This window comes from Camponotus floridanus, unplaced genomic scaffold, assembly GCF_003227725.1.
Source record: "Camponotus floridanus strain SB8 unplaced genomic scaffold, Cflo_v7.5 scaffold22, whole genome shotgun sequence".
Classification (NCBI taxonomy): Eukaryota; Metazoa; Arthropoda; class Insecta; order Hymenoptera; family Formicidae; genus Camponotus; species Camponotus floridanus.
In genome coordinates, this window is record NW_020229348.1 from 597,369 (window position 1) to 610,662 (window position 13,294).

General features: G+C 28.2%; 3 protein-coding genes across 4 annotated transcripts; 1 reads left to right on the plus strand and 2 right to left on the minus strand.

Moving 5' to 3' along the window:
* Window positions 1-1,229: 1,229 nt before the first annotated feature.
* LOC105254202 (ankyrin repeat domain-containing protein 54) lies at window positions 1,230-4,451 on the minus strand. Of its 2 annotated transcripts, none has more exons than XM_011262718.3 (5): window positions 4,101-4,451; window positions 3,581-4,014; window positions 3,212-3,269; window positions 2,108-2,321; window positions 1,230-1,741 (listed from the first exon to the last, which is right to left on the minus strand). In XM_011262718.3, exons 2-5 carry the CDS (start codon window positions 3,923-3,925, stop codon window positions 1,306-1,308), a joined length of 1,053 nt encoding a protein of 350 aa, XP_011261020.1. In that variant the 5' UTR covers window positions 3,926-4,014; window positions 4,101-4,451; the 3' UTR covers window positions 1,230-1,305. The 2 variants fall into 2 exon arrangements, with proteins under 2 accessions (XP_011261020.1, XP_025264456.1); XM_025408671.1 differs by having other exon boundaries at window positions 4,090-4,451.
* A 568-nt stretch (window positions 4,452-5,019) lies between these two features.
* On the plus strand, window positions 5,020-9,019 carry LOC105254201 (zinc finger CCCH domain-containing protein 3). Its single transcript, XM_011262715.3, has 7 exons — window positions 5,020-5,261; window positions 5,419-6,343; window positions 6,415-6,503; window positions 6,584-6,740; window positions 7,274-7,432; window positions 7,733-7,928; window positions 8,412-9,019. Exons 1-7 carry the CDS (start codon window positions 5,198-5,200, stop codon window positions 8,820-8,822), a joined length of 2,001 nt encoding a protein of 666 aa, XP_011261017.1. The 5' UTR covers window positions 5,020-5,197; the 3' UTR covers window positions 8,823-9,019.
* Window positions 9,020-10,644: 1,625 nt separating this feature from the next.
* Window positions 10,645-12,061, minus strand: LOC105254200 (LETM1 domain-containing protein 1). Its single transcript, XM_020028423.2, has 3 exons — window positions 11,339-12,061; window positions 11,101-11,250; window positions 10,645-10,847 (listed from the first exon to the last, which is right to left on the minus strand). The coding sequence occupies exons 1-3, from the start codon at window positions 12,059-12,061 to the stop codon at window positions 10,668-10,670; spliced, it is 1,053 nt and encodes a 350-aa protein (XP_019883982.1). The 3' UTR covers window positions 10,645-10,667.
* Between the last annotated feature and the right edge of the window lie 1,233 nt (window positions 12,062-13,294).

Below are 13,294 nucleotides of genomic sequence, written 5' to 3' on the forward strand. Positions count from 1 at the left end.
TTAGATTGTTTTCTTAAATATTTATAAAATAAAATTGAAACATCAGAGAAAATTCTTGGTAGTTTTATATGTGAATACAAAATTTTAATATAAAGTTTTATTTAATTTTTTACATATAATGAAATTGCAATTATTATCAAATGAATTATATACAGCATTTATGTTATTATGAGAACTATTTACAAATTCGTACATTGTGAAAATACAAGATACTGATTAATAAGAAATTGCTTAATTTTCTCTCTGGTAAGATTTTATTTCAATATTAAATATTTTATATTCACACTCTTAATTAGATATAGCATGTCCATTGGCCATAAGCGTATAAATTAATTAGCTGATATTTATTAAGTAAAACAATCTTATAGTTTCTAGTCTTTACATTAAATTTTATTATAAGAAACGTTTCGAACAATTCCTCAAATTAATGAATAAGTATATACATACATATATATATATATATATATATATATATATATATATGTAGAGAGAGAGGATAATCAGTATATATAGAAATTCAGTCTTTAATCATGTTGAATCCAGAGATGTATGCTAGCTTGTCTATTCCAGGTAATCATGTCTTGAAAATTTATTACAATAATATTTGGCCGACTATCTGTCTTATATTGATATAGTCTTCTTTTTATTCTGTACAGCATCAATATCACGATCTCTGTTCATATCTCTTACAAAAATAATTTTATATTAAGCAGAAAAAAGAAAATACTTATAAATAACAATCCTATAACTTTCTAATCTTATATTAAATTTAATTATAAAAAATCAGAAACTCAAGAAACAAAAAGAAAAAAAATTGCTTAACATTTTATTGAAAAACATATATAAAATAATATATATTTTATAACTTTATATATATGCATTTGTGCATGTGTATATATTTATAAATATATACGTATAATGACTGTGTTTCGGGGTCGCTACAGTAGCGCTACATTAGCGCTACATAAGCGTGTTTCACGTTATTAAAACGCTATAATAGCGCTACAAAAGTATGTAGAACTTTCTGCTAAAATTGTAGCGGTCATTTTTTTCTGCTACAATTGTAGCAAAAAAGCTGTAGCACTGTTATAGCGACCCCGAAACACAGTCAATATGAATACACTGTGTACCTATGAATAAACCTGTAATCTATGAATGTACATGAAATATAGAGTGCATATATAGTACATGAAGTATAGACATATATATAAATTTCTAAAAACAATATCAAAAATTTCAGAAGATTTTTACTCAACTTATGAACAATGTGTGTAATATTATACTATCACATTCTGCAGAAAGCAATTAATCAGTTATATTAAGAGAATCTATATTGGCTAATAAATCTTTCACATCATCCTGAACTTGATCCGAAGTGTTGGATAAAGAGAGTCGTGAGCAGAAATTGCTCAATGTCTCTACCTGTTCTTGCATATTTTTTTGTTTCAGCAAATATGCCAATAACATGTTAATTATCTCATGCATCTCCTGCTTGACTTTATCCATATCATTATTCTTATAATTCCGATATAACATCCTTAATTTCGCTTTCGCGAGTTGCAACGGATTATAGCCATATTTATCTAATGCAAGAACATTAGTACCAGCTGTTAAAAGTAATGTTACTACCGATATTTTGCTAGTAACTGCTGCTAAGTGCAATGGAGTATTGCCTATACAATCACGTTGATTTGGATCTGCACCATTTTCCAATAATAATTGGACCATCTCTGTATAACCCCTATAACAAAAAACATGAATTTTAATGTGTGTCACAACAATAATTTAACTTCATATTACAAAATATATATTGGCAATGAGATTATTTAGTAAAAGTGTTATTTGTAGTCTGATTAATAATAAAAAGCATCCTCTTTAAAAACAGCTTAATACAATTCTAAAATGAAACTTATCTTTTTTAACATTTTGATTTCGTTCTATAACAATGTGTCTTTCACAAGAGATATTTGTAAACCTGTAGCTATGTTAAAATTTAAATTCTGCTTGAAATTACTATTTGAATTACAGACAAAGACACAGCTGACAAGGAATAGATTTAAGAATATATAGAAAAAGGTTTACATTATCATTTAAATATATAAATTACCTGCAAGCTGCATGATGAAGTGGTGTTCGCCCATCACTATCAGAACAGTTTGGTGATACACCAGACTGCAAGAGTGAGCTCATCAACATGGTATTATTTACAGTAGCAGCCAATCGCATCCTTAACCCAATATGATAAATCTGCCAATCTTTCAAACTATTAAATGATCTTCTGCATCGAGATATTCGTGATTTTATCTTGGTACAATAAGAGTCTAGATTAAAGTTATCATTATATAGCAAAATTTAATATTTTAATGCTTTTTAAAATAGTTTTAGTACACACACATCTTTTATCAAGAAATTATATATTAATCTAATCAAAGGTAAAATGCTAGATTATGTTAGATGGATTTTTAGAGTAAATTTTTGCGCTCTGAGGTACATTATAATGAAAGAGATAGGTCTGGAAAAATTAAAAATTAGGTGGGTTAAGTTTTGAATGGAAAGTTGGAGAAAAAGAGGAAAAGGAACTTAATGAAAAAACTGTTGGATAGAAAAAGTAAATATGATAAATAAAGAATTGTGTATAGTAGAGAAAGAGAAAAATCTTTCAATAGGAATGGATGGAGTCTAAAGGAAATTGAGAATATGTGGGATAGTAATTATATATATATATATATATATATATATATATATATGTGTGTGTGTGTGTGTGTGTGTGTGTGTGTGTGTGTGTGTGTGTATTGTATAGGTATGTAAATAGATATACATGTGAGTATGCTGATATGGAAGTAAATAGATAGGCACATATATAGATGTAAAAAGAAATATAAAAGATATAAAGATAGAAATATAGAAATGTATAAGGAAAATTAGCGACTTGGGTTTTTTAGATGTAAAAGATATGGACGGATGAATGTGTAGAATTTTTGTTTTACCAAGTCCTTTCTTGGCATACAAAGCTGAAGAATAAAGTAACTAACTATATATTAATCTAATCTTATCGGAACTAAATCAAAAAGTTGATAGTATATGGAGAAAATGTACAAGTATAAAAATAAAAAATGAGTAAAAAAAAAACATTTTCCAAATAAAAATATAATATTACAAGAATATTTTTCTCTCTGTAAAATAATCTAATTAAAATTGTAGAAACACTTACTATAATCAACAATTTTACTTCCATATGGTCCAAATGTTCTTGGTGTTATTAGTTCTTGCTAAAACAGTATTAATATACTTTCTTACTTCTATATTCATAATTACTTGCTATATTCTTATACGAATCAATTTATTTGCAACAATTGTTTATTAAAGCAGTTCATTATTTAGCAGAAAACTGAAAGACCTTAATATCCACATTATCATGATTGTAAGATCTATATTATCATGTTTTTTGTTGAATGCTCTTATCAGCTCTATATATTTTCAACTTGAGTAAAGAAATAATTCAATTTGAGTAAAGAAATAATTTTTCTGACAATAATCCAAAAAGTCATTCCACATTTCACATTTACAAACAACTGTTTACCTTAGATTTCATTTTCGATATCAGACTTTTTCTGGCACTATCCTGCAGCATTCTTGTTCTTTGTTGATTAAAATCCGTTAAGGCGTCTGATCGCCAACAATTGGCGATACATTGCAACAAAACGCTATTCTCATTTGTATTTGTTCTTAATAAGTCGGAGTAACCTTTACTATCGAGACACAAGCGCGGGATTGGCTTATCAATCTGTATTCTTAATTCCTCATTATTGAAGGGCTTGATGCTGCTACTGGTAACCTGGACGTGCTGCTGCTGGTTCTCGTGTTGAACGCCCGAGCTATCATTCGAGTCGTTGCCGGTTTCCACTCCCGAGTCCACCGACGTCATGTTAAATAAATCGAAGAAACTCTCTCGCGGTAAACAATCGCCCTCTCCTCTCGTTCACAAGAGCCTTTTTCGGAACGTGTTGTATAATACTACGGTATTGATGTAATTAAATTATTCTTTCTCGATCTAAATGTGTATATAAACTACTAATGATAAAAATATGCCTTGTCTGTACGTATAACCACGTAGGGCGTCTGGCACAATCTTCAATACAGGTCCCCCACTTCGCCCGTCAAATACATGACACGTGACCCCGCATGCGCGTGATAAAAATATCGTTGTCCGCATACGCGCGGATATTTCAAGCACGTGTATCTGGGTCTGTTCTTTTCAGCTGCACTGCTGCACTAGTGCAATTAGTTAGAGTGAAAGAAAGTATGTTTGTCTCTTTCTAAAGACCTTTACACAATGCTAAACAACAGGCAATAAGAACAGAAATAGTATCTATTCTTTGCTCCTATTGGCGAATATTTTCTATTCCGCGTATTTATTGGTGAATAGTTTCAATTTCTTATTCCTATTGCCTGTTGCCTAGCATTGTGCAAGGGTCTTTACTTACTGCACTAGTGCAGCGGTGCAGCTGAAAAGAATAGACCCTCTGTCATACACAGATTACTAACAATAAAGGCATCACACACAAAATTGCATAGCTGCATATGCATAGCATAAAATTATATGGACCAATGAGCATCGAATATTATATTATGTAAGTCAATATGGCGACTTAATACTCGATGCTCATTGGTCCATATGATCTTATACTATGCATATGCAATTTTGTGTGTGATGGCCTTAGGGCCCGATCTATAATAGATAATTTAAGCCCTAAGCCTTAAGAAATTGACCAATCACAGTCGAGTATTCTCTTAATACGTTTTCAATTGGTTAGAATCAGCCATCAAGTAAAATTTTCCTCGGTTACTTGCGTTTTGGAACGTAACCTAAATATGATTGGTTTCTACTTTCAGATTCGACCAATCAGCGTCGAGGTACATCGGAAAATCTAGTAATATTGCCCAATTGTTGAGTCCTGAATGTGACCAATATTCCGTGAAGATTCGCATTCGCACATCATTTCGCAATCATTACACGCATCTAGCACACCCTGTATCTGTAGCTTTACATATGGCCACGTATGGCATTGTATTTCATCGTTAAAGATATAGTCGAGATTGTTCGTTAAAATTACTCAAAAGTGCAATTACGTTCCAGAGAATAAGTTTTCCTTAATTGAAACATTCTCTAATTGATTTGTCTATCGAAATTTTTAAAATGGGAGTTCCGTCATCTGCAATTACAGAAACCAAGAGATTAACCGAAATTCATTATTTAAAAGGTAAGTTAACAACTTTTTCGAGCAAAATAAATGTTCAAAGTATCTTTTTTGCTCTAAATAAAAACACTCTAAACGCGTGTCTGTGTCTTATCAAGTTTTTATTAAATTGTTAAGATAAAACAGTTTTTCCTTAATTACTCATTTTGTATAATTGTAGATCAGACAGAGGAGTATAAACAAAATGTGTTTCTAAATTCACAATGCAATGAAAAAAATAATTGTTCAAACAGAATATCCAAGTTTGTAAAGTCTAAGATTCATCCAGATGTGAAAAACAAGGTTCATAATTCTTTTCCGAATCCTGAAACATTATCTGAGGAACCGATCAAAAGTACACATGTGAAATCTCAATTACTTCCCACAAATGTTTATGTTAACCCAAACTTTAAACCACAAAATCCAACGGTACATATCAATCCAAATATTTATGCTAAACCTTTAATACATATTAATCCAAAAATAATGCACAATATTGCTAATTCAAATCAAAATCTACAAAATAATGTGAACACAACAAATACGAGTACAATAAAAGTAAACATGGATGACAATGAACCAACAAAAATCAAGAGAGCTATATATGTTAATCCAAGATTGTTGAAGAAATTATCATCTTCTAAAGAGAAATCGGCAGAATCTAAAGAATTAATTTCTAAAGAATCAGTTGCAACAGAACAATCTGTCTGTTCAAGACTGAAGCCTATAAAAAATGTCAACAATCAAAAGATTCCTTCAAAGAAGGTTAATAATTCTAGCATTGTGCATTTATCACGCAGAAAACTTGTGAGAGTAGCTCGTTCTCCGAAAATCGTGTCTAAATCTTTTCTAGTATCTCAATATAAGTTACCAAAATCTACAGAATTAATAGGAAAAAAAATTGATAAAACAATATTGCAAACAAAACTTAAATTGTTAACAAATAATACATTATTAAATAATACATTACAATCTGCAAATAAATCTAATTTATCGAAATTAGATATCAATAAATCTAACAATAATTCTAAAGTGACCAAATATAAGATTGATAGGACTCTATTAAAAGTTAAAAAAACTAGCCTTTCAGAAAAGAGAAAAGTTATGTAAGTATTATTTACTATTATATCTAATGAATCATGAAATGAAAAATTTTATAAAAATTTTTGTACTATAGAGAAGGCGCAGAGAAACTTGTTACTATCGGTGGAATTGTTTACAAAGCTTCTAAAAACAAATTAATACGGAATAATTCTTCATTAAAACGTATGTGCATCTTATTGTGTGAATTGGATTTTTAATTTATAAAGCTATACATTTTATAAAATTTTTATACGAAATTTCAGGAAAACGATCATTTAATGGAAAAAATGATAAACCTATTTATGATAAAAAACGAGTCAATAAAGGAACTTTAAATTGTATATTAGAAACAAATACCAATAATAAAGCACGATTTACCTTGAATACATCATTAAAAACCACTTACAAAAATAGTATCAGGTATATATATTTATCTAGCACTATGCAGTCAATTCCATATATTCTAAACTTATAGGATTAAATATTTCCTCTGTTTCCAATTTTTCTCAATTTCCATTTATATTCTAATGACAAAATAAAAATATTGCTTGCTTTATCTTCACTTTCTCAATTTAACATGATTTTGTAGCAAATTTGAATACTTAACTTTATATATAATAATTAACTTGTATTATGCTCTTATTCGTTATATGAGTTAGTATGTTTTTAAATAATTTTTTTTTAAAATAAAGTAATATTATCCAAGTAGTGCTCTTCTAGCTATATGTTATATGATCACATGTCTAATTACATTAGAATGATAATTAAACATAAATAATGTTTGGTTCCAACTTGACTTTATAATATGTGCAATTAATTTAATGAATAAGTTACATAGAAAGAAAAGATTTAAAGAAACGATTAATTTAAAAAAAAAGAAGAATCTAAAAAATTGAATTAATGTGAGCTGAATTATTGTTTTTCATACAATTTATTAGTTTATTGTTTTGTAGCAACAAAGCAAAACAAAGAAGCATACGAATTTTACGAAATAAAATGCACAAAAACAATCAACCTTGTTTAATTTTTCAACGATTCGGATCTTGTCCGAACCATGAAAATGGAAAATGTCTTAAACGACATGATAAGAAACAGGTGTCACTCTGCAAAAAGTAAATAAATTATCTAAACATATCTAATATACATATTATATAATTATTATATATAATTATTATAATTATTATATACTTATATAATTATTATATATTTATGTAATTATTAAATATATTAATCTTTTTAAGACACATTTAATATAGGTAGCTCATATTAGATAATACATGATGGATTACAACTCTATCATGTATTATTTATAACTATACTATAATAGAATAAAAATTAAAATTCTTTATTTCTAATAGAAAAAAAATAATAAAACAAGAAACCTTAAATCATGCAATTTTTTAAATGTCCAGTTTCCTGCAAGGGAAGTGTTTCTTAGACAAATGTTCTCTATCACATGATGTTGGACCTGAAAAGATGCCTACATGCAAGTACTTCCTTGATGGTTGCTGCACAAGAGACGACTGTCCTTATCTTCATGTTAAAGTATCTTCAAATACTTCAATCTGCATAGATTTTCTACAAGGATATTGTGTTAAAGGAACCAAGGTACTTACATTAGTTTTGGTCTTTCAATCTATTACTTGTTGATTAATTTATTAATTACTTATAATAAACATAACAATTCGTTATAAACATACTCCCCTTAGGCAGACAGAGATCTCAGACACGTGGCTCACGAGCTGCAGATGATTAGTTACATTATACGATCCATAGATTTTTATGTACAAGTAAGTAAAAGCGACGATTCCGATTATCGATACACAGGAAATATATGGCCGTAGTAATACATAGAAGATTCTTTATTCTATTCTATGTGATGTTGACTCTTGTATCTGCTGTGCGGCTTGTGTAAAGATACGAGTCTGAGATCACTGGTATAAGAGGAGAAAAAAATTCTATTGAAATTAAATTTAAGATTTATAAGATAAAGATAACATTTTAATCAAAACAGATATGCCTTATGTGAACGACATAATGGCCCATGGTAATATTTTATAAAGCATAGAATACTGATTTGTTCTCCTACAGTGCCAACGACGTCACGAGTATCTTTGTCCTGAATTTAACAAATCGGGGAACTGCAGTAAAGGTGAGTGTTGTCCTTATCCTCATAAATCGCATTTCTCTGATTCCGAAAAAAGTGCTAAATATTCAAACAAAATGCGCGAAACTGTGCAAAAAACCACTCTCACAACAAAGAATAATTCCGAGATATCGAGTACGGAAAGTAGATTAAGGTATTATGAAATAAATGATAGTTTAATCGAACATCTTGAGAAAAGGAAAGATACTCCAATTATCGATCGTACAAAAAGAATTCAAATTAAAAAGTCTTTAATAAAGGAAAATGAGTGTATTTTAGATAAGACAGTTTGCCATTCTAATAATAAAAAAAAGCGGGTTTCTGCAGGTAGTTATATCCCTATTGATATATCTTAATTAACATTTATACACATTATTTTTACAGTAAATAATCTTTTAACTTAATTCAATTGTTACATTATGATTACAAATATTAATTATTTAGAATTAAACACGTTTGAATGAATGTATATATATTTAGAAGTTTTCTTTAAAACTATCGTTATATTCAAAGATTTTTCGTGGTACAATTATATAATTTTTTATCGTTTTTATTTGATGAAGTTATTTAGCTATGTAGTGCTCTATATAAATAATATAATTTTTGTGTATATATATATATGTACATATATATATACATATATATATATATATATATATATATATATATATATATATATAAAACAATACTGTCCATGTAAAAGTATTTGATAAGCTGTGATATATCGAATGTTATAAAATTATTTCAGATATATATTATATACAACATAAATTATAATTTTTATATATACATATAGTATGTGTGTGTGTATGCGCGCGTGTATGTGCGTACATGTGTATAATATATAATCATATATTACATATTATGTGTATAAATTACAAATATAATAAAGACACAATTTTTGTCAATCTATAAAATATTCCTTTATCGACAAATTATTTCTTATAGAAATAAATTCTTCTAACAGAGATTTTTTTATTATATATATATACAAATTATTTAAATTACTTGATATATATAAAGTAGTGGGAAAATAATGCAAGGAATGTAACAAAAGAATGTAGATATAACCAGGTTTAGCTTATTGTTAAACTAGATTATTTAAGAAAAATTCAAAAAATTTAATAATTTCTTTGTTCTGATAGTTGAATAAATAAAACGGTTATCCGTTAATTTTTTGTAAGAAATTTGATTTTCGCTATCATATCAGGCATTCTAGCTTTAATTCCGCATAGACGATATCATATATGGATTCTTTATATAAAGAAATATATTTGCCATCATATTATTCTTTTTTTTAGAGTTTTTAATAATCGAGTTTTACTTTTTTTTCTAATAAAAATGAGAGAGAATACATGTTTTATAATTATAATATAAGTAGGTAATTAATTCTGTACATATAAGTAAAACACAGTAATTTATAAGTGACAACATTTTTATATTTTTCAAAAATAGTTTAATAAATATAAATAGTTATAAATTATATATATATACACATATATATATATATATATATATATATATATATATATAATTATATATGGTCCAATAAATAGAAGTATTATATATATATATATATATATATATATATATATATATATACATATATTATATACATATATATGCGCATATTATTTAGCTTTAACTAACAAATACAATATAGAATATCATATTCAGTACAACAATATTAACAAACTAAAAATTAAAGTTTACATCCTTCAAATACTAAAATAGAAAAGCGTACATTTGCACATTTTTATTTTTCGCATATATTAGAAATTTCCTTCCGTATAAAGTGATAACTTGTTAGAAATATAGCAAGTTTTTGTACATTATATATACAAAATAATGTATTACAATAGGTTTTTCTGATATATATGATATAGAAAAATCATATATATATATATATATATATATATATATATATATATGATTTTTATATATATATATATATATATATATATATATATATATATATATACACATATAATAGATATTAAAGCATCTGCAAAGAGAACAATGTTTATCTGTATATTTATAAACGAAAGAGTAATATATTAACACTTTAATAATTTAATTATGCAAAAGATATTTTTAAGCAAAAGATGAATGTTAAGTTGACTAGAAATTTTAAAGTAAATTTTTACGAAAAAAATAACATTAAAATAAATTGTCCAAAATCTAGCAAAAATGAAGAATCTTTAATTATATATAAGAATCCAATTTGTTGTATGATTATAAGCTAATAAAATTGGGCTATGTAATAACAAAGAGATATTATTTTTGTCAACAGATGTTGATACTGCTAACCATTGCTCAAGCCAGCTTCTCATACTTTCTATAGACATATTTGTAGGGTTTACACCTCTAAAGGATAGGGCCTGAAAAATAAATTGATTATAAAGTAATTAATATTTCCTGCTACTAATATGAGATTTTCATTGAAATAATTAAGTTACAATATTTTTAACGTAATTAAGTTTACATAAAAAAATAAAAACAATAATATATAATATGTATAAATAACAACAATGTAGCTTCTTTAGTTTTTTAATAAAATAAATAATTATATTTTTTCATTAGATGTATATATTTATAGTATTCTTGAAGCACAAGATAACAAGAAATATCTACCCATCGCATTGCTTCATTAGGCATTGCTTTTACTCCTCCTTCTCTTACAATAGCGTGATCCATTCGCAAAATTAACATACCCCTTTCCATCAATCTTTTTCTTTTGAAAGGTCTCCACAGAGACATACCATGTATTGCTAATAATTCTCTCTAAAAAAAGAAGAGAAAATAAACATTTATATAAAAAGCTTTAAAGAGCAAGAATTTAGAAGTAATGGATGCCAATTTATAGACTTACCATGTGTTTCCTCTTTAAAGTATTGAGGGAATATGGTGGACCCGAGAAGAGCTCAGAACATGCTATAATATTCGTGGTGGTTGGATGCGTACCGCTTCCTAGACAGGCTATAACATCACGCCATTTTATCCTGAGTGTTTGATCTTTGATGGTCTTAAGCTCCATCTGCATGCATCTGAACAGTGGTCTGTTATGCTTGAGCCTGTTCTTATGATCAGACAGCATGAAGTCTAATTTCTGCTGAAGCGTCCAATAGTGTGATGTCAACAGGTAACGTGGAAAGTAAACGGCTAGAGGAAAAATAATGTAATTCGTAAATGGAACAGCCGACAACAGGAACAACGGTGACAGTTTTCGCAGGTCTCTCGGCATCGTATACATCAACTGCAGCTCCTCCCGCGTCAAACTATCCATGCCATTCGATCCTTGTTTCTTTATCGCCAAGACAAACCTTTTCAAGTCCGTGTACACGTCTTTACTGCCGATGCTGAACACGCGATACACCTGCATCGTACGTGGAAATCTTTGTTCAAGCGTGCGCTCATAGTTCTTGATGTAATTCATGTACTTGTCAAACCAATACTTTTTCAGGTTAGCCACTTTGTCAGGCTCTTTCGCACTCTTTATCGCTTTCACAAGTCCACGTTGTATCGAGGTGCGTTTTAAGGGCTCCAACATGTTCGTGCTCTCTCGCATAAGTATCCTGGATATGATTTTGTACATTTTGAGACTGTGTCGCCGTTAGAGAAAATCAAACGAGCACTACACTACGATCGGCTCCACGATCAGCTGATCCGAAAGGATCTCTCGCTTTCGAACGTTCTTATCGGTTTTAATTATCATAATCTTCAAACTGATGTTTTTTGTATTAATAATCTTTGCATTTTATATCATGTAATATTGCTTGTTAAAATTATATCGATATAACCTTGTAACACGAATGCAGTAGTCACTTTTCCTGATTGATAAACATTTACCTTTTACTTAGTTATATCATGGTTCATATCAGAGAGAAGAATGAGCAGATAATCTCTGAAAGAGATGAAAGCTTAGAATATAAATTTCTACCTATGTAAATAATAATTATAAGGCAATTAATATTTTCTGCACAGTGTATGAAAATACGATTTTCATTGAAATAATTGAATTACAATATTTTTAAGATAAATAATTAACCTCTAAATTTTAATGTATTTATAATATTAATGTAATAATAATAATTTAATAATTTATTTAATAATATTTTTTCAACAATTTAATAATTTGTTCAATTATATTATATTTAATTATATATACCGAGAGAAGACTGAGAGATGTCATGACCTGCTTTTAGGTGATCTCTGAAAGCAATACTCCCTCTATGGACATTGAAAACATGGACGTAAACTACAAAACCCATTGAATAAAGAATACCAGAAAGGAGCATATGACTTACCCGTGAGAATGTCAAGGTTCGTTCGAACGCGTGACGCGCGTAAACATAATACACGCATGTATGTGCGCCAACAGCTCTTTTAAGAAAATACTCAGGACTGAAACAGTTTCACCAACTGGTCAATTGACGAGTTTTTTGTATCAGTGATTGGTAGAACTGTCTCATATATGAAATAGTTGAATTGAACTTTTTTGAAAAGTTTATTCGTCGTTGTCGCGATATTAACGTCCGGAATAAGTGAAATATATTCGTAAGTTATATACAATTTTATTATTGATAAATAGTTGATTGCTCTCGAAATACGATACTCGATTATACGATAGGAATCAAAATTATAAATTATTACTTTGTTGCAATCTTTACGAGCAATGATTATTCTTCTATTTCTATTTCGTTTCTATCCTAATATATATGTGTACACACACACATACATTTAGAATTCTAATATAATAAATAAATATTCTCTCTGATATCATTTGATCTAAATATAATTTGATTCAGAACGCGCAATAAAACGATCG